This window comes from Patagioenas fasciata, chromosome 5 (assembly GCF_037038585.1).
Source record: "Patagioenas fasciata isolate bPatFas1 chromosome 5, bPatFas1.hap1, whole genome shotgun sequence".
NCBI classification, from domain to species: Eukaryota; Metazoa; Chordata; class Aves; order Columbiformes; family Columbidae; genus Patagioenas; species Patagioenas fasciata.
In genome coordinates, this window is record NC_092524.1 from 54,832,879 (window position 1) to 54,853,406 (window position 20,528).

At 43.3% G+C, this 20,528-nt stretch overlaps 1 protein-coding gene across 5 annotated transcripts in view; it reads right to left on the reverse strand.

The window, feature by feature from the left end:
- The window catches only part of PRIMA1 (proline rich membrane anchor 1), a 54,214-nt gene that overhangs the window by 16,440 nt on the left and 17,246 nt on the right, over window positions 1-20,528 (reverse strand). For all 5 annotated transcript variants that reach the window (XR_011739422.1, XM_065840084.2, XM_065840083.2 and 2 more), the window contains one exon: window positions 6,840-6,969. Coding sequence is in view for 4 of the 5 variants with exons in the window: in XM_065840084.2 (XP_065696156.1) it covers window positions 6,840-6,969 (130 nt within the window). In the remaining variant the exon portion in view is untranslated. The remainder of the gene's footprint in view (window positions 1-6,839; window positions 6,970-20,528) is intronic.

Consider the following 20,528-nt stretch of genomic DNA (forward strand, 5'->3'; position numbering starts at 1 on the left):
AGAATCAAAAGGAAAGGGAGAAACGTGGATTGAGATAAACACAGTTTAATAAAAGAACAAAATACTAACATACTCCTAGTAAATATGTATCTATAAAATTGAAATAGAATATAAAATAAAAGATACTCTATGCAATTCCTTATGAGCTCCGTCCACATTGAGCAGCCAGTCCCAGGAAACAGCACCTGGTCCCAAAAGCTGATCCCAAAGAGAGAAGAGAGAAGAAAGGCAGAAAAGGCCCAGAGGCCTCTGCAAAACGGCAGGATGGCAAAAGTTCGAACTAATGAAATCGCGAACAGAACTCCCCTGAACAGGTCTCTGAGAGCGAAGAAAAGAGAGACTCTCTCTCTAACTCTCCTTAAATAAGAAGCAAGATGCTGATGGGATGGAATACTCTTATTGATCAGTCTGGATGTCAGTCAAGCTCTGCCCCATCTATCCCCCCTTCCTCGCTGCCTCACACCTGTGGGCAGAGCGCTCAGAATGTCCTTGGCTCTCGGACAAGAGCAATTAAAAACATTAACTCTGTCCCAAAGTGTTATCTCTTGTTCTCAAACTAAGTCCAAATAATGACCATGCTAGCTATGAAAAAGAAAGGTTTCTAACTGCATGAAGAAAATAAATTAATTTTCAATCAAACCAGCACACTTGTTTTTCCAAAATTTTGAAGTTTGTCTTTCTTTCAGCTGCCCTCAGGGACATTCCCAGGTCTTCCCAGTGAAGACCATATTCCTTTTTGAATGGGACTTCTTAAGGGTTGGCCCTTCTGCAAAGCTGAACCAGTCTGACATCAATGAATTGCATCAAAGACATAGCTCTGGCCCCACAGACCTTCTTCTTCTTCTTCCCTTTGAGTGTCCCCCCCTCAAACAGCAATTTTTAACCCAGTTTTTCAACCAACTATCTCACTTTAACTTCTGAGTAATTACTGTCTTTCCAGGCACCTGCTGAGAATTAAGGCACCATTTCAGTACAAACCCTTCTAATGCATCAAGGAAAATAAAAGAGATTAACAATCTCAATTCACCTTGACCTGCCTGTCATCAGCCCTGCCATGAATATCCACTTCAAAGCCATTAAGTAAGTTTAGGGCACTTTTCTTTCTTCTCTCCCCACACTGAAAAACACTGTTTTGTTGCAATTAATAACCATTTTGAAGTAGATTGTGCTTAGCCTCATTGCTTCTCATAGGAGATGGCAATGTGGAGAATTACAGAGTCCTGGCTCTCTGGGGGAGTGAACGGTACAAAATCGGCTGGGGAGAGGTGTGGGACCATGGCCTGCTGAGCAGGACTTACACCCCCGTACCGTGGGACACACTCCTCCATGCATACCAGCTCACACAGCCCCATATCCCACTTTTTTACCCTCCTTAAACAAGCCTCCATGTTCTCCCCTGTCAAGCACTTGCCTTATTTTGTTAAACAAAACAAACTTCCTGAACCTTGTGTCCACTCCTGAAACTAGACCTTGCAGTACACAGGGTCCATAAATCAAATGCTAATGCTAGGTACCCTAGAAAATACCTGAGCAATGAATTTTAACGCAGTTTAAATATGACCTGTCATTTTATCTCAGTACAATGTTTTCTTCCATTTAATTATTATTTGAAGGTGAACTCCGCTTTGTTTCAGGAAGTGCATGTGTAGGCATTTTGGTACCTCTCTCTCAGGCTATGGGACACATAAAAAACTGTTGTGGTTTGACAAAGTTGAATAGTAAAAGGTATATCATGCAAAACTTTGCTATCATCAACCTGCTTTCTCTGCTGACTTAGCAAGAGGGCTCTTTGGCAGCAAACCCTGTGGTACCTCTGAGAGCAGAGGTATGCATCCTGCCTAAAATCCAGCAGAGCCAAGGAGTCACAACCCAGACCCATGGGCTGCTCATCAATCATTTCAGATCATATGGACATTCTGGGTGTACTAAGTACAGGTTTTTCACATGTTGCCAAACCATTTGAAACACCTCCTGCCAGGCTGCATAGCTGGTGCATCAGCTGTGACAGAGACCAGGATGTTCAGCTTTGCCTTCTCTTTTGAGGTTTGAGAGATGGCTCCAGTATATTAATTTTATACAGGGAGCCAGAGATTTATTTTTCCTATTTATGGAAATATCTTACTCCCCTAACAGACAGTGACACACCAGTGAGCTGCAGAAATAGGATTACATACTGCAGGTCCCTCTCTCCCCCATCTCAATTACTTATTTACCAAACAAGTCTTGTTAATCCTCTTTACTGTGTTTACTTCTTACTTCCCTCCAGTCTTACTGTCTTACTGTTATTGAGGTGCTTGGAGACATTAAAAGAAAGCTTAAGAGACAGCCACCTCCAGAGCTGAATAAAATGAATCAAGCTCCACTGATTGTTTTTGAATCCGTACCAATTTACATCAGATGAAGATTTGTTAGAGCTGCTGGCATTCATGATGCACTTGCCCAAATCCAGTCCACAATCCATGTAATACTGAAATGATCCAGCTTCCTCTAGCCTGTGCTAGTTTATGAATTGCCATTGGACCTCCTGTTTTTACTTCTTTGTGACAGTGTTCCAGGGAAAGAGAAAGAATGGCAGGTTTTTACAGATGAAGAAATGCTAGAGAAATACATGGAGGTATTACAGATTTTGAACCTGTTATTCATCTGTTCTTTCTATATGTTACAGAAATCACTGGTTGTGAGATAACTTTTGTTACTCACGCAATGAGCAGAAAAGTCCCACTGCTTACAATGGATCTGAGTTCTGGCCAGTGAGCCTGTCCTAGAAATCTGCAAATGTTACAGACTGTGACTGCTGCTAAGTGTCAATACTTAAAATTTTTCTAATGTGCCATGGAAAAGTTTCTTAAGAGAAGATTCACATTTTTAAAGAGGAAATATCCCTCTGTCATCATGACCAGAGGAAATAGCTGTTCCTCCACTGCCAAACTGAAGGTGCTATGATCGTGTGTGCAACCATGCTGTAACACAACATAACATCACGTGTGATCTCCTTTGGTCCTTGATCTATGCAGCAGCACCCATCTGTACCTGGTGTTCCAGTCTTGTAGTGCCCAGCACTGCAGACACCAGCACCACTCAAGGAAATTTAGAGGCTGCTTTAAAATCCCTTGAAGAATTGCCTCATGTATATCTTCCCAAGAGTTTAACCTGTCTGTCAGTTCTCTGAATATTAAAGCTGATTGACACATTTTGGTATTAGTTCCCTCATGGACCAGAGAGGTCAAATACATCTGTTGGAATGGATTTCAGCATTTCTTATGACCGTTTCATATTGGGAGAACCTGAATATTTCCAAGGGACATGCAGGGATGGAGATAACAACATACTGGCTTGGTTCTGGTAGTTACTTTATACAAAGAAGCAGCAATTCATGTGGTTGTATTTTATCACAAAACCCCTTAGTACCTAAAATTGGTGATATGCTGAAGTTTTACCTTTTACAAGAGAAAACAAATCACCCCAGGAGAAACAGTTTTTATACAGATTGAATAAAAACACAGCTGAGTTACAATACCTCGAAGACAGTCACTCCCACTCTTCCTGCTACAGAAGAGCAGACGTGAGAGAGTTTGATTTGGTCTGGCCCTTTGAAATCAGTAAATGAGATTTTAACTTAAGCACAAAAGGATTTTTCTTTTTGTTTCTACTTCAAATTTGATCCATATGAAAGTGAGGGATTAATACAACAGATCCAAGCTTCATGCAAATAAATCCCTGCCTGCACTCTCCTACTAAAACATTTAACTCTTGTTAAACCCTACAACCAGATGACTGCTGTTATTTCACTCTTCAGCACTTCTTATAATGTTAATTAAACTGAGCCATATGCTTTAGGCTTTTGCAATAGTCTCCTGTAATACTTATGGATCTGTCACTGGGAGATTAAAACCAGATGTCTACTATAGGAGATACATAGGATCTACTATAGACAGGATACATAGGATATAGATAGATGTATACATAAGATACATCTGTTCATGGGTAAAACTGTTAGTATCACCAGATCTGAAATCATATTCAGTATGTTCTCAGTATTTTTCTTTTCCTTTTTATTTAATTTTTATTTATATTTTTTCAGCTAATGGACTGATGAGAATTTTTAAATGTTGTTCCTTTTGTACTAAAAAAAATATGAGCCATCTGCTGCTGCCAAGGCAGTTTTCCTGCTTACTGGCACTTCCAGTTTCTGTCACACCCCAGGCTCTCATCAGAATGCGGGTTTCCAAATGAGAAGACATGGATCTCCTTCCCTGTTCCTGTCTAAAAATGCTGGAGGGTGACAGTCTTACACAGCATATGTTTCATTAATAATTCTTGCCACTTTCACATTGACACTGCTCATCAGACAGTAGGTGATGAATTTCAGTGACACCCCTGAGATGCAGGCAAATGCTTTCAGAGAGACAAGACGAAGCAGGAGAGGGCTTTGAGGGGCAGTTTGTGGTGCGCATGGTAAACAGTCCCATCCTCAGCATATTCTGCTACTCTCCTATTCCGCCCCACAGTGACCAGTTACACAACAGTAGGGAAACAAGGTTGGGACACCTCTGAAACCTGCAGACATGCCTGACATGGTACAAGAAGGAAAAGATGATGTTCAATGGTGAGCCACAGCACTACCCTCACCCAGAGCTAAGAAAGACTCAGGCAGGCAAAGGTGGGGTCTTCAGGCTGGGTTCTGATCTCCACATCACGGCAGTCAGCATGTGCCTTTCCTGGGGTGAAGAGGGTGGTACCATATCGAGGTTACAACACAAACTAGAAGCAGCTGGAGGATAAGTGGGTGGTGTTCACATCTAAAGGGGATGGGTATATTCTAAGTAAGAGACAACGCACTGCCCTGGAGGTAATGGACAGATTTGTCAGAAATGCTGCAGTGACAGAGGTCGCAGTTCCAGGAGATGTGCGGGAAGGAGGGCCTGGCAGGAGGACTGCAGAGGAGACCTAGTAGGACGGGGTGTGAGAAAGGATGGGGCAGAGCACGGCTACAGAGCCGGAGGCTGGGAAAACACTGAAGGGACTCTAGGCTTCAGCATCACCTAGATTAATCCCCTCACTCTTTGTCTATCCACGTCTACCTCCCAGCAAATATAGACTGAAAGATTTCTCACAGCCACTCAAACCAATTCAGCTCAACAAAATGGGATAATACTCTGTGTCAAAGGCAGAGATGCCTCTCTTGTGAAACATCTTATCTTATTTGCGAGTGTTTATCAATAGATATCTTTTACAGTGGATCAAGGAACCAGAACTGCTGAGGAATGCTGCCAGGCACTTTAGGGCATCCTTTTAACAAAGCTGTTTTAGGAAGGACCCATTGATGAAAAGAAATGCTCTAGTTACTCTGTAAAAATATAATTAATAGGATTTTCTTTTATAGCTGTCTGTCCCACATCTAAGCAGTTTTCAGCTTAGCGTTTGTCTGGAGTGTGAATGTCAACAATAAGAAGATCTAAGAGGAATTTTCACTTTCTCTGAGCCTAATGCCTGTTCAAGCAGCTGACTTGTGTGTTGATATTCACACTGTTGACAAATAATGGGTGTCTTCATCAAGTATCTGTATTATTGTTCACCGACATGAAGCATAAGACTTCGTTATGTGAACTCCCACAGCCTTTTCAAGGCAGCTCTAAATTTGCCTGTTCAAATTTCTTTTCTGTACTTCCCGTCTACCAGTATCAGAGCAGATTTGAAGAGCAGTTCTTCACTAGGCACATGTTGCCCTGGAGAGTTACTGCTCCAGCTGGTATATTTTGCAGCCTTGGCAGAAATAATTCACAGTTTGGCCCTAGGCAGACAAATACAATAGCTGTTTTTGAAACAAATACAACTTTCCACATGGAATTGGACCAATCCCCTATAAGCAGCCGCTAGCAGATCAGAAACTACAAGTAAGAAATTTTGCTCTGTGTTACCAACCCAATTTTACTCCAATTTCAGTCCTTCATAGATGATTTTTAAGAAGTTCAGTAGCTAGACTGAAAGCCTTCCAACTCTGCAAAACCAATAAGCATTCATTTTAGCTAAACTAGAGTAGCAGAGATACTTATGTAAATTTAATAAGAAATTAGACACAGACTTCTGTCTTCTTGTTTCAATTCTCCCTTTTTGATGCTCTTGGATATACTATCCTCCAAATCCTGCATAAATTTTTCAACCACAAAGCATGTGTGATGCTCCACCATTGTGACATGCCTGCTGAGGCTCATAAAAAATGTTGCAGTTGCTTTGCATGCAGATAACTTTTTCATAAAAGGTATTTTATTTTCTCTTCCCCCCCCCCCAAAAAAATCCCAAAGCTGAATAAACATAATTTAATCCAAACTGTGGTTTGGATGTCAATGCTGTATCTCATGAAAGATATGGATTTTTACTTTTTCTGCTGAAAATATGAAATATTATTTAGGTGAAGAAATGCTACAATTAGTCATGGGCGTGGGCCAGAAATCTCATGTCCCACATATAAATTTTGAATACAACCAGAACTGGATAGGACAGTGTTTCCTACATCTGCACTTGGCCAGACCAAAGCTATCGACGTTCCCCAGCAACCTGCAGTAATGTGACTTTGGGGAGTTCATATTAATCTGAACGCTGTGGCCCTATCCCATTTCTAGTTTTTCTCCTCCTTGTGCCCATAGCTGGGCATTAAACTTCATCCTTGACACAGGCAGGAATTGGTACATACAGTGACTTTCCAATAAAAACACACATTGACTAGAGGATGGGTTTTGCCTTTGGGATGCATTTAAAATAACATGGTGTCAGCCTAGTCTTGGGTCAACCTTTGAGGGGTTGTATTGCCCTAAGCACAGTAAAAGTATCTGGAGTCTTACCTTTTTATGGCTTTGTAGCAAATGATGACAACTACGAGGAGAAACACTAGTGTGGCACAGCATACTGCAATGATAATAACCAGGCCTGGCCACCAAGTCTCTTCAGTGGGACAAAAGGTCGACTTGGGAGCTGTAACAAGAATGTGGAAAAACACATGAGTTCTCCCAAATAAGCCGTGTGCAATCAGATATGCTTCAGTCACCCATGCAACAACACTATGCCAGGGCCACAGATACATGCGAAGAGGATATTTCACATTTAGGTAACCTTTTTTTTTTTTTTTTTTTTTTTTCCCAAGCAATCAACTAGTTTAATACTAGATATTTCTTATCATGGTCCCCAGATGACCAACTTCTCTGTGTCAGTGCTGTCCACATGCTCAGCGCGAAGGAGAAAGGCTCAGCTCTGCTACCCATGGGAAACATCTCCTCCCTCTGCATTTGCCATTTCCTGCTGCATCAGATCTAGTTTTAGAGAAAGATGTTACACTGATAAGGGTAGGCTTTCAAACCACATTAGGGGATGTTTATCGGGGAGCCGCAGCAGTGCCTACCAATCAGTATTGCAGCTGCTATCATTGTAACCTTGGAGCAAGGAAAGTGGGTTTGTTCTAAAAGAACAGGAATTCTATTACATTTATTAACTGCTTTTAGACAATGACAGTTGACCAGCTTCTTTCCCATTACATTGTCTTTGAATTGTATGTCCAATAGTTAAGAAATGTCAACATTAGAAATGTTAACACATGAAAATAAAATCAATTATTATTACATTTTTCTTCGATTTAGGGCTAGAATTGTCTATGTAAGTACCACTCAAAACAAGCAATATTTTGCATTAAGAGTAATATGAGTGGTATTTGGTCTAGATCTTGTTCTTCAGAGCTGTACACATTTTCCCCTGTTTTGAGCGGACACATTTCCTGAGGGATGGTGAGCCACAGACAGTGGCAGAGGGGGAAGAGACCCTTAACTCAGCATACACAACCACATAGACTCTGTGAGAATCTGGGTCACCCTACATGAATTTTGATATTGGATCAGTCAATGGGACTGCCTAAATCTACATTTTCAGTTAACTAGGGGAGAGAATTAAATATAGCAGAAGTCTATTTATTGAGTCTAATTATTTGATCTGATATATCCTAAATTCTGAACTGCCTATTATACATATTGCAAATAGGTGTACAAGTTAAAATACGTTATCACACATGCATCATTTATTGTGAGCTGATATCTTCTGTACACCTTGTGTTTCATTAGGAAGAGACATTACATACTCTTAGGTTTAACACTCATGATGTAAAATCCTGATGTACACAATTACTGAGAGTTTTTTTTTCCATTGCATTATCTAGAGAAAAATTGGCAACATTCACTCAGATAAATTTGCAGGACCACCTTAGAAAAAGACTAGGTAAAGAACTATAAAAAGCAACCAAAATAATAAAGCCAACAGGTTAATAGATTATAGGCAGTTCAGCATTTGGTGCCACATAAGAGGTCCTATCTTTCTCACATGCATCACGCTTCAACATATTCTATCACACTAATCATACTTGTTTAGCAAATATTGCCTTCAATTTTTTGTGCATATGCTGACTATGAGGGTGGGTTTTTTGCGTTTGGTTTTGGTTTTATTTTTTTTCTATGGGAGAGAAAAATAAAGTTGAAAAACTAAATTATTTGAAAATCTAATGGTTTCTGGCTCCTCTTTTCACAATATGTCCACTGCCAGACTATATCAGCAACTGGATTTCTACTTTATTACTATGTCAGCTGTAGAAGGCAGTTTCAGTGGGTGATGGAATTATTTATTGTGTTATGATAAGGCTAATGTTTTTCATGTTTTTAATATTCTCTGAAAGTTTTCCGTGTCATTATTCTCTAAGATTCCAGAACAGAGGATGACAAAGATGTTTGCACGAAGGATCAAGCAGGCAGCCTCAGGGCCAACTGTGCCGTCCTAGTATTGCCCTGACAAACACAAAAGGTTGCAGTGAAATCAGAAGAAACAAATGTATCAGGAGATGCCATATAAAATGTGATGAGATCATAAAAAATGGGGTTAGTAAGGCCATCTTTATCTTGTCCTTGTTCTTCTTCCAAGGTGGGATCAACTGAAGTATTCATAAAGCCAAATGACATGGTGAGACTGGGTTGCTCCTTGGCACAACATATGAGACTGACAAATGGCAGAGACAGGGTGAAAAACAAGGCTTGTCACGTCTCTGCGCCACATGCTCCTTGGTGGTTTATCAAGTATTCTTACATGGAGAATAAGCAGATATGGGTGGGATAGAAGAGTCAGTATGACTCCTGACAACCTATATGTAGTTAGTAGTGACAGGAAAAGAAAAATTGCTGATTTGGAGGCGATCCCTAATCCACCTGGCACAGTTTCCTTCCCTGCTGGTCCAGACCAGGCACTCAGAAAGAACCATGGGAAACCACACTGGAAGCTATCAAAATCTGTTTCTTAGTGGCTGGTGGGTTTATACAGCTTTAAAAATTCTTTTGTATTTCTACCCCTTATTATTGCAGTGCTAGGTAACCTTGTTTTGTGTAATGTCCCCCCTTTTTCCAATACGCTCCTGGTTGCGTGCTATTTTCTGCCTTTCTCAGTATGTATTCGCATAACCTTCATTACTGTGACATTTCTATGTCCTTAATGCATTCCTCCTCATGATTATCCTCTGAGAAAGAGCAGAACTGCTTTTAATCCCCTTGTGTGGATGGGATGCCAAAGCCTGGCCCACACAGATGCCTCCCTGTGCCTGCCACGTTACGTGTCTATGAGCATCAGCTGGGAAAATCAGCCAAGAGGGGAACTTCCCAAAGAACCAGCAAGGTGCCTGGGAAGCATCATGTCCTCAGAGAAGTGTCTCTTAGTAAGTCCCACACTGAGCCCTTGATGTTTGTGAGGCACTGATGTCTCCCTCCTCTGGGGCTGGGGCTCACAGCGCTGCTCTCTGGGGCAGCCCAGGGCCAGGGGAACTCTCCGTCCTCTGCAGGGTCCCAGTCCCCAGCTCGCTTGCCCACAGTGTAGAAAAAACAGGCTGCACCTGGAAGGGTCTGAGCCTGCATGCGTCATGCCGTCAGTGATCAGAAATGATCCTGGGTTGAGGACACCTTGCAGCACACTCTTCCAGCTGTGCCACTTTGCGTGGAATGAAAATGTATTTATTGGGCACTTTCTGGAGGAGGGAAAACATGGATCTCAAACCCTACTCTAAGGGGACACTGAAATTATTATACAAAACACTGAGCAGAAGATGTCCCACACTACCTATAACAATGACAATGCCCACTTGTTTCATCGTCTTACGAAAGCTTTGACAAAATCCAGGAAAACACATTTTCCTGGTCACCCTCTTTGTACCACCTCTTTCAAATCCATTATGAGTCCCCAAAAGGCAAGTAGTTTCAGAATCAACTTGTGCCCTTTCCCTTGCTATGTAAAGGAACAACAAGCCTCATACTGCTGTCATTCACAATGGAGTATTTGGGGAGTGGAGGACATCCCTGGGCACAGGGAGTTCCTTCATCATCACCACGGGGCTACCAAGAGCTGAGGGCTGGCCAGCCCGGCCATGGGGTTGGCTCCCTTGGCACCCATCACCAGTCTCATGTGAGCAGCTTCAGCTGCTCAGAGCATGATTACCTCCTGGTTTGACTCATTCCTAGTTGCTCTTCATTAATCTTACAATCAGCTGAATGGAGAAAGGGATTTTCACAGTGCAAAACAAATGTGTTTTTTCTCCCAAGCCCCAAAGTTTAATTCTGCACATTGAACACACTGTCGGTGGAAGGTGGTAGAAAAGGAATGACATTTTAAAGAAAATAAGCAGAATTAGCTAAGCAATCAATAGCCTGTCATCCTGATGGAAATCCTGTCAAAATAAGGAAGATGTCATTCAATTAATAAAGTAATAAAGTAAATAATTGATACTTAACAGTACAGGTTTGGGAAAATACATCTTGTCAGACTAACTAGGTATTTTCTGAGGAGATTACTGGTTTGGTAATCACCCATTGATGTATTAGGGTTGGTGTGATAACTTTAGACTTTAGTATGACATTCAAATTAATTCCACATGATGTTTCGAAACTATGAAGTTATAGTAAGTGTGACACACAGGAGTTAAAAGCCAGCGAACTGGCATGTCTCAAGATCTAACTACAAATACAAAGTCACTACTGAGAGAATGTGTTTTTTAACAGTGACTTCCTCCTTCCCCCAAAATAGGGCGATGAATACTGGTAGAGTTAGTAAATGAATCCGGGATGTACTCTACTACAAGTGGAGACTAAGCATATTTATATCAGAAAGAGGGTGTTTAAGGGTAATTAAGGGTAATTATCCATTACAGTAGCCTCTCTGCTTTGGTGGAATATTTAACTGAAAAATTTACTTTAAGGTTGACCTCCTTCTTTTCTTTTTTTTTTTTTTTTTTTACAAAGTCTAAATGCAACTAAAGACACTGGACTCCTAATAAGAATTAAGTAAAGAAAATGCTCTGTCTCTGAGAAGTCCACATGAGCACAATGTCTTTTTTGTCTTGGCCTTAAAATTTATGAAGTACAAATGTTGGTTAGGTTTACTTTCAGAGGGCCAACATCTTCTCGTATTCCCAACAGCAACAGGCATAAATAAATACAATGAATAAACAGACCCATTTCAGACCTATACTGGGTGGCTGGATCGAGTTTATTGAAAACAAATTCATGAGAAAGTACTTTTAGAGCAAAGGCATCCTGCAAACTATTTCAGCACCACAAAAATCTCATGCACTTTTTTTGACTAACTATGTTTTGAAGGCTCAGCAGAAAGACACAGCTCCAGTTCTAATGTTAGCAGGTATTTGCACACTTGGCTCTAGCCAGAAATGTGCATACCAGGAAAGATTAGCTCAGCTACACAGGGTTTCCCTCAATGTGCAAGCGCAAAAATAGAGGTTGTGTCACTGGAAATGAAGTTTCCATTAAATCACAAAGAAGCCTCTAAATTCTTTTTAGCAAATCTCAGAATGGGTCATTCTCAAAATTGCCCTGAGTTACCCAAACCAAAAATCAGTGATGAAGCTGTTTTAATCTTCTGGATTAAGTGTTAAATGGTTTTGTGTATGTTATGAAAGTCACACATACTTGTATTGTCTGTGACAGAATACAGAAACAGGACTCAGAATTCTTGGATACACCCACATGTTACCTTTAGTGGTCATGGCTGTACTTTTTAAAGCTCAGATTTTGGAAATCTAGTGGTCCTGTCATTTATTTTTATTAGGGTTACTACTTTCCATTGCAATAGGGGTTGAAGGCTAATTGCCCTTTGCATAGGAATGTTGGGACATTAGAAACCAACACCACCAAGTCTATCAGGAGAGGGTCAGGCTCTGTCGCAGGGGCGAGGCTGGGCTGAGCGGTGCCGCTGTGCAGCCCCCACCAGCGATGCCGAGGCAGGGAACCTGCATCAGGGCATCCCCCTCCACCAGCTCCTGCCCATCAGCCAGCCCAGCAAAGCCAAACAAAACAAAACAGAACAAAACAGAATAAAACCAAACCAAACACAGGGCTGAGCTGGAAGATATCTCAGGGAAGCAGTGACCCATGGTCCCATGTGCAGTCCCAGGGGAGGTGTCACTGGCTGAGGTCTGAGTGTGTCAATCTGCTTACAGGCTCAGTCCCAAGCAGCTGGTGAATGTGCACCAATGTGACGTGGAAGGGTGACAGTGAACCCTCTCACCTCTCTACAACAACAGCAGCTTCATGCCTAAAAAAGGAAGAGTGCTTTCAAGATAAATCAAAACTGATTATTGTTTTTCCTCCTGCTTTTATTTCTGTTCTTGCAGAAAGGTCAAGAGTGCTGGCGTAATCATCTTTATGAGACATCTGCCCATTTTTAATATTGTATACTCACAACAGACTAAACCCTGCCATCTCTATGCCTGCAGCACTCCTCTTGCTATTGTAGGGCTGCCTGAATCAGCCATGCACTTTTAATTAGCATGCTAGGAAGCGAGATTGGATTTTATTTTGAAGGCAGCCTCGTATTCCAAGGGCCTCAAGTGTGTTATCAGCCTTGGTTGGAACTTAAAAGGAATTGGAGATGCAGGCAATGTGTTTCCAGCAACATCTACGTATGTCACATATTTTAGAGACTGGCTGATCTGCTGACTAAGACAGGGTTTGGGGTTCCAGTCTCATCACTCTTATTTGGCTTATTATTTTGATATATTCACATGATTTGCACATTAGCATGTCCATTTACAAGAGAGAGAAGCCACTAGTTCCTACCGCCATTATCACGCTGTGATGCAGGAACAAGCCCAGAAAATGTGGAGAGGTTTAGATGTGATTTCAGATGTCAAGATACATGAAAGGACTCATAGGACATGCCCAGTTAAATCTGGAGAGGGATTTTGAATCTGTTGCAGCTTGAGTCTCTTCAAAACAAGGTGTCTCACCCAGCCCTTTCTGGAATAGAGGCATTCAGTGAACCTCCTGATTACCATGAAATAACTTGGGTTCTGGGAGGAGAAATTCTACAGAGGAGCAGTTACACACACACACACAGACACCGAGGCGTGGACACTTACTGTGTAAGCATTGTGTTGTGTAAAAGATAAGAAACAATAAGAGTCTCCATCACATGCCCACATCTTTTTGAGAAAGCTGATTTCAATGCTGAGCCTGAGTCTCTTGTCTACTTTCACATAAGGCCCTTTACTCCCCCCAATAGTGTAAATTTACCCCAAATTAAGTGCTGATTAGCTTAATGCTGATTAACTTAATTGCACATCAGAATTAAGTCTTGGGCAGCTGATACAAAGGGCCAAGAGCTCAAGTGATGTAAACTAGTAGAAGCTCACCCAGCTGTGAGATCTGGCACCAGCTAAGGACCTTGACCCGGTATCTGCACTTACAAGTGCTGCTCTGAATTTTGCCAAAGGTCAGGAGCTGGGTCCCCAGAGCCCTGGTGGCTGTGGGCTCTCCAGGTACAAGTTTTGTTACCCAACCTGGGGTGATGTGGAGAGATCTGTGAGTCAGTGTCAGCACAAGCTTCCCCTGTTTGCTTGCTGTATTTCATCATGTAGGAACCACTACAGATGTGTTTGGATAATCCACATGGTAGGAACATGCTGTGCATATGCAGGGCTGCTAACAGCAAGAGTCAGCTGGCGTGTGAGAAACAAATCCTTCGAAAGAGCCTTTCAATGAAGTTAGTGGTACTGCTAGACCTTGATACAAATATAGATCTTCAGCTGTTACTCTGAGAGGCATTTCAAGAATAGGGAAAGTATGTGTTCCCTTCAGACCAGATCTGTCGACACTCTTGGATTTGAGGGGAAAGTTTCCCGGGAGGATGGAGGAGAGGAGGCTGACGAGGAGATGGGGGCCCTTGGGGCCTCCTATAGGGACAGAAAGCCATGTGTGCATGCGTGCCATGCAGCGGCTTCTCCACACACAGGCCCTGGGCTTGCATATGGCCAGAGGGAAACCTGAGCTCACATCCACACTGCAACCACAGCTGCCCGCAGAAGGCAATGTTCAGGCTGGTGATCAGGTACAGATGGGCTCACAGAAGGAAGGGTTGCCATTTTCCACTAGAGAGATGAAGAAGAGGCCTGTCTAACCATGTCAGGTCTCTGTGGACTGTGAGAGGAACTCCTGGTGTTTGTAAAGATACATATATCCACACACACACAGTATATATATGACACATATATGTACATACATATATGCATACACATATGTACTTGTACATGTACGTGTATAAACGCACACATATACATACATAGAAAGGATATATATGATATGATACATTCAATGTATGTATATAAAGGGGTATATGTCTGCATCCATATAAATGAAAGTGCTGACAATAGTACTGCTCCATGTGTTTGCATTCCGAGTAGCTTCTCAAGATTATTTAGTAAGTGTTGGTGGCAGAATATGTGAGAAACTCCACAAATTCCCTTTTTTCTTCTTCCTTTTCCCTGCACTAAAGATTCCTTATATTGGCTGAACATGTAAATGCAAACATTCACATTTGGGGCACCTCTGTATATGTCTGAAATGATCCATTTTGAAGACAGAGGAGCTATGAGATATGAATGGATGCACTTCACTGTCTCCCTGGCAGGTCCAAAAATCACCTCGTCAACCTCCCTTCACAGTTGTTGCCCGCAGGTAACATACCCAGCAATGCTTGAACTGCTGAAGGGGAGATGCAGGAGCACATCACATCAAATGCCAAAGCCCTGGGGGTTAAGTCTGTTCCCCTTCCCAACTGGTCAGCCACAGCCTCAGAGGCAGCCTGCAAGAGGCCATAATCTTCCTCTGCCTCCAGACTGCACAGCAAAGGCAGAGCAAACGCTGCGAGCAGGCCCAGGGAGGGGAAGGCAGAGGCATTCACGAATTTCAGCTATGGTGGATGCAAGACAGAAGGAGTCTGAGCAGGTCCAGCCTCAACCACAAGCTGGTGGTGGCACCACACACCATTGCCAGTGGCATGTACACACAATTAAACCTTGAAGAAAGATAAATTGGATTTGGCCACAACTGCAATATGGCAAATGCTTTGCCCCATGGTAAGCCATGGCCATAATCAAACCTGTCTAGCTGTTGGCCAGAGGGCTTTGGATAGGGACTGCTCCTTTCGTGGCACCCCAATGGCATCTACAGTCTCAGCCCCCTGGGAGATATGAAATTACATAGAAAAAATACCGGGAGTAGACCGCCTAGCAGGACAGCATCACATGCACTGCCGTACGCTTGCATATATTTGCTCAGGGAAGCCATGGATGCCTCATCCTTGGAAATGTTTAAGGCCAGGCTGGATGTGGCTATGAGCAACCCATAGAGGTGCTTTGGCATTGCAGTTTCTGGGCACAATGGCTGGGATGTGGTCCAGCCCAGCTGCTGCTTCGCCCTTGCCTCCCCCTGAGAAGCAGAAAGAAAACAAGCTCTAAAGGAGAGTTCCAAACACTCAAGCAGTGTTGAGTGGATTAAATCCAGCAAATGCAGTACAATATGAGCTTCCCCAGGCTGTTATACTCTAAGTGTTACCTGCTTAGTGAAACGGGGTGAAAAAGGCTGCAGGATGGGCAGCATAGAATGCCAGATTTATTAACAGCCATCATTAACCCGAGGGACCAGGCCAATGCAGCAGGAACATAAAGCAGGAAGGGACGACAGTTTCAATAACAGATGAAGTCCATTTGAGGCAAGGTCATCTCCAGTAAATCTGAACATAATGGAAAGGATTTGGATTATCTCAGTCCCCAAAGAGTGGTGACCCAGAAAACTGCTCTGCTGGACCCGTGCCCTAAGATCCTACCACAGAGAACACGCACAGGAGGAAAATGCTACCCAGAAAGGAAAGACCAAGAAACTGCTTTAGACCAGCAATACCTTATTCCACCACTCTCACCTCCAGAGCATGGCTGTAACTGTACATGAGGTGCAATAGACCGGATTAAAGAAAATAAGAACCACCTAAATTTGGAGCAAATTTTTATCTGAAAAAAATAAATCTATGTCAATTTTATTTCTTTTTTTTTTTTTTCATGTCCTCATAGAACTGTACTTTTCCTGTTGCTTGTAAACTTAGGGTGATTTCCAGAGTGCTCTGAGCTAGTCAGGTAAACAACCACTACCAGGCAATAATTAGTGATGTGCTCAGCAGAAAGTGTGTCCTGATTTACTGCCTCCCTGGATGAGCTAGGTTAAATAATACTGGTGGAAATTAGCTATTCCTGTAGTAGATGATACTTCTGTTTATCACATTATGTTGCAGACAAGTTTATATCATGCAGCTGCTCCATGCATATGTTCCTACTACACTTTTAAGGGGGATACTGCAATCACTACGCAGCGGGAACTTCTGCTGTAATAATAACGTGTGGGATGATGCTGGAGAAAATCCCTCCCACGCAGCTTTTACACTGTAGCTGCTGTTATTCTAAACTCTCAGTTACCCCCTCTCCCTAGTTCTCTCCCCCTTTCTCAAAATACTTCCCTCCTCAAACAAGAAACATGCTCAGGTTTGTGCTTAGTTTTGGAGGAAGGAGTTTGCCGGCAGTGGAGGAAAGGGTGAGTTCTGCAGGAGTTTTCCGAAGGTCATGGGTGACAGAGGAGTACATGGCTCATTGCAAGAAATAGGATTGGAACTGCAGATGAAAAAAAGTGAGCCTGGATACAGTCAGTAAAGAGAGGAGCTGGGTGGGGGAGTTTTAAGTGTGGTGCTTAAGATCTAAGTTTTAGAGGTTATTGAACCTGCACACATTCAGGTTTGGGCTTTGCAGTGGATCTCACTAAATCCCCATGTGGCTGTGCTGTCTTGGTAGGTCTTATGCAGCTGCTTTTCCCTGGTGGATCTGAGAGTCCTTTAGAAAATGGACCTAAATAAAAATAATACCAGATGAAAGTATTGGTCACCCAGGCATAAGCGAAGCACATTTTGAAGAAGCGTCTTGTGGCAGCTCAGGGAAAAGCCAGGAAACAAAATATCTTTTGACTCCAGGCCAGACCTACCCGCTGGATCGCATTGCCTCCTCCTTGGGAGTAGATGCAAACACTGGATTTGGCCATAAAAACATTTACAGGGGTGGAAATAGCAAACTGCCTTCCCAGGCAGGCGCCAGATCTCTGCCCCAAGCCGGCATGCTGACGCCGTGCCCGGGAGCTCTGTGCGGCCGAGACCTACAGACAGAAACGAGGTGGGATCCCATAAGGTGCCCAGGAAGGCTGGCGCTAGGCTTGCAGGATAACTTGTATTGGTTCTGGCATGGCTGCAGAGGAAGACGAGTATTTCAGTTCAGAGTCCTACATGTTTATGGAAGGATGATGATGCAGACAGCAGAGCAGTCAAAGGACCATCAGAACAAATAGGGAGGGAAAGTCTGTGCTCCAAACAACTGGCAGTCTAAGGGCCAGATCCGCCAGCCTTAATCCTATTAGGTTCTCCGTGAAGCTGATGGGACCCGCCAGAACTGAGGTTCAATCCCACAAATAGGAGCAAAACACAGTTTCAGCTGCCAAGGTCTTTTGGAGGAGAGTGGGGTTAGTGAGCACGGAGGCAGAGCCTGTTCTCTAAAGCGTGATCTGGAGAAGCAGGGGTATTTAAAGGCCTTGTGGAAAAAAGGCTTTTAAGGAGATTACATCATAGCTAGCTTCTGTGTTAACACTCAGCTCTGGCATTTATCTTTATAATGGATGCTCACGTCAGCCACTGCCCTCTGATCTGACTTTGTCACATGTTTTTCTAACCAGCAGTCTCCCGATGAGATGCTGTTTCTCTCTCACCATCTGATTTTCCCTCAGCAAAAAGGACAGAATTGTTTTTACCCTGATTAAATCACACACTATCGGTTTCTGTCCCGAGCAAATGTGAACTGAAGCCTGTGCCTTGCAAAGCAGCCTCCTCCTCCTCACAGCAACGTGGTCATTCTAGAGAGCCTTGTGGGCACCATCACATTTCCCTGCTCTCTGCAACCTGGATCAGTGCCAGGCTGGGCAGCATCAAGATAGTCCTAGTGATATCCCCAGATATTCCTGAGCACTGCCTCCCCGTCAGAGCCATCACTCGGGTGAACCCTGCAGTACTTGGTGGCCTGCTGTCCAAAACACAGGAGTCATCAGTCCGATTAGTGCATTATCTGGTGCCTTTAAGAAACAGGTCACAACTTCCTGAAAATTTGCTGTTAAATTAGGACCCTGGAATTTATTTTAGAAGGTGACCTGATTTCTAGAGGTTCTGAGCACTCACAGAGCCAGGATGCTTTACCTTGCATGCCTGAATGTAGATACAAGCTTAAGTTTAATCTTCTGAGTTTTATGATATAGCTTTTAACCTCCCTTCAAGCAGAGTGTCATAGCAGGTGGTGGACAGAAATTCCTCTCAGGATGTGGGTTCCAGCTGCAGCTCTCTCCCTTTCTCTTTGGCTGACTTGGAAAGACCTTCACATCCAGCCTCTGATTCTTCTCCAGGATGGAGACAGTAGTCCCAGCTTTCCAAACTGCTGCAAGATGTAGGGACAAAATGTCCAACACAAGGCTACATGTCAGCACTGCTGTTACTCCTTTCCCAATTCTCTACTAGGGTAAATAGGTAAATTTATAAGTACTACTTCTATATTTCCACAAGAACCAGCTATATTTCCCTGACCTTCCTGTCAACTATTCAAGCAAACACAGCAGTGAGGCCATGGTCTACAACAGAACAACAGCAGCACGGCACTGACCTGGGGACAGTAATTCTCAGTTCTTTTTAACAGAGGCACCACTGAGAGGCACAGAGATGCGCCAGCACGGTACCATGCACTTCATTGCACAAACACACAGTCCGGCTCTCCAGCGGCAAGTGATGCGCACAGAGAGCATGGGCTATTCTTCAGCGGGGAAAAATCAGTGCTGAGGATCATCTGCTTGCCCCAGCAAACTGTGGCACCTTGTCACGTTACAGCAGTGAAAAGAGCGTCCTGGAGAAAAGAGTCCTGAAAACACTCAATCTTCATGCTAAGTCTGTCTTTTCCATTTAGGCGCTCTGATACCAGGAAGCATATTAACATATTTCCATCAGTATTCAATAAGCATGCACACATACATACATAGAGATATCTAGATATGTCCCTCCCCCAAGCTGCTCTGGCTGCCACAGACTTCCTAGAGAGGATCTAAAAACAAATATGATACACAGAGGTGAGTGAACGCCCAACACGTTTTAAGGATGAACTCAACACCTGTAATAGGCTGTAATAAGCCTTGCAGACCAAGTTGGTACTGCAGCTCGTCCCCTGCCAGCATGCCTCAGATATGCCTGTCCTGTGGCTGCTTCTGCAAGGAGCCCATAGGCCACCCTGCAGTGTGAGGCTCTGCCTTCCCCTTTGTGTCTCATAACAAGGTTGAAAAAAATCAGAAGCTTCTGCTTTGGTGTTTGCTGTGGTGAGCCCACTGCCCGCTGAGGCCCACAGAGGTCTACTGGTGTGAGCAACTGCAACATTCACACGAAGAGGTTTGCTGCTATGAATCAAATACGCGGAGACTTCTTCAAGCTTGTTGGAAAAAGGGCTACCTTTGTCTGCAGGCTTATGGCACTGGGCCCTGAGGCATTTGACATCAGACAAAAGTGTGGACCAGCGAAAGAAGTAAAAAGTCACTTCCAAATTGGAACTCACTGGTGACAGGAGATGCATTTTCTCACAGAGCTTTTCTCCTCCATCACATAGCCAATATCACCTCCCAGATCCACCACAGTAAGGTAGGTATGAAGAGATAGTTGTCTCCCCCAGTCAAGCTGGCTTGCTTCCAGGCTGTTTCAGAGGCTATTTTAGGGCAGAAGATGGGCTCATCACCAGCTACCAGGTATTTCAGGGAGGGCAGGCTCCTGCACAGGGCTGCAGTTGCAGAGGGCATCTCATGAAGAAGTGACTGCCAAGGAGCAAAGATGTGTGTAGAAAATTTGCCTCCAGCTCAGCAGTGAGGAAGCGCTTAGTAAACAGCACACAGAAAGCATCTGTCCTCTCCAAAATAAAGTGGAGTAGGCCATGGCTTAGGACAGTTGCTGTGAGTTCAGTGGTTTGGAAAGCTCATTCAGCACCTATCTGCGTTTTTAGGTGATAAAGGCCCTTAAAAAGCTAGCCCTTGCTTTTACTGAGCCTCAGGAAGCCTTGGATGAAACCCCTG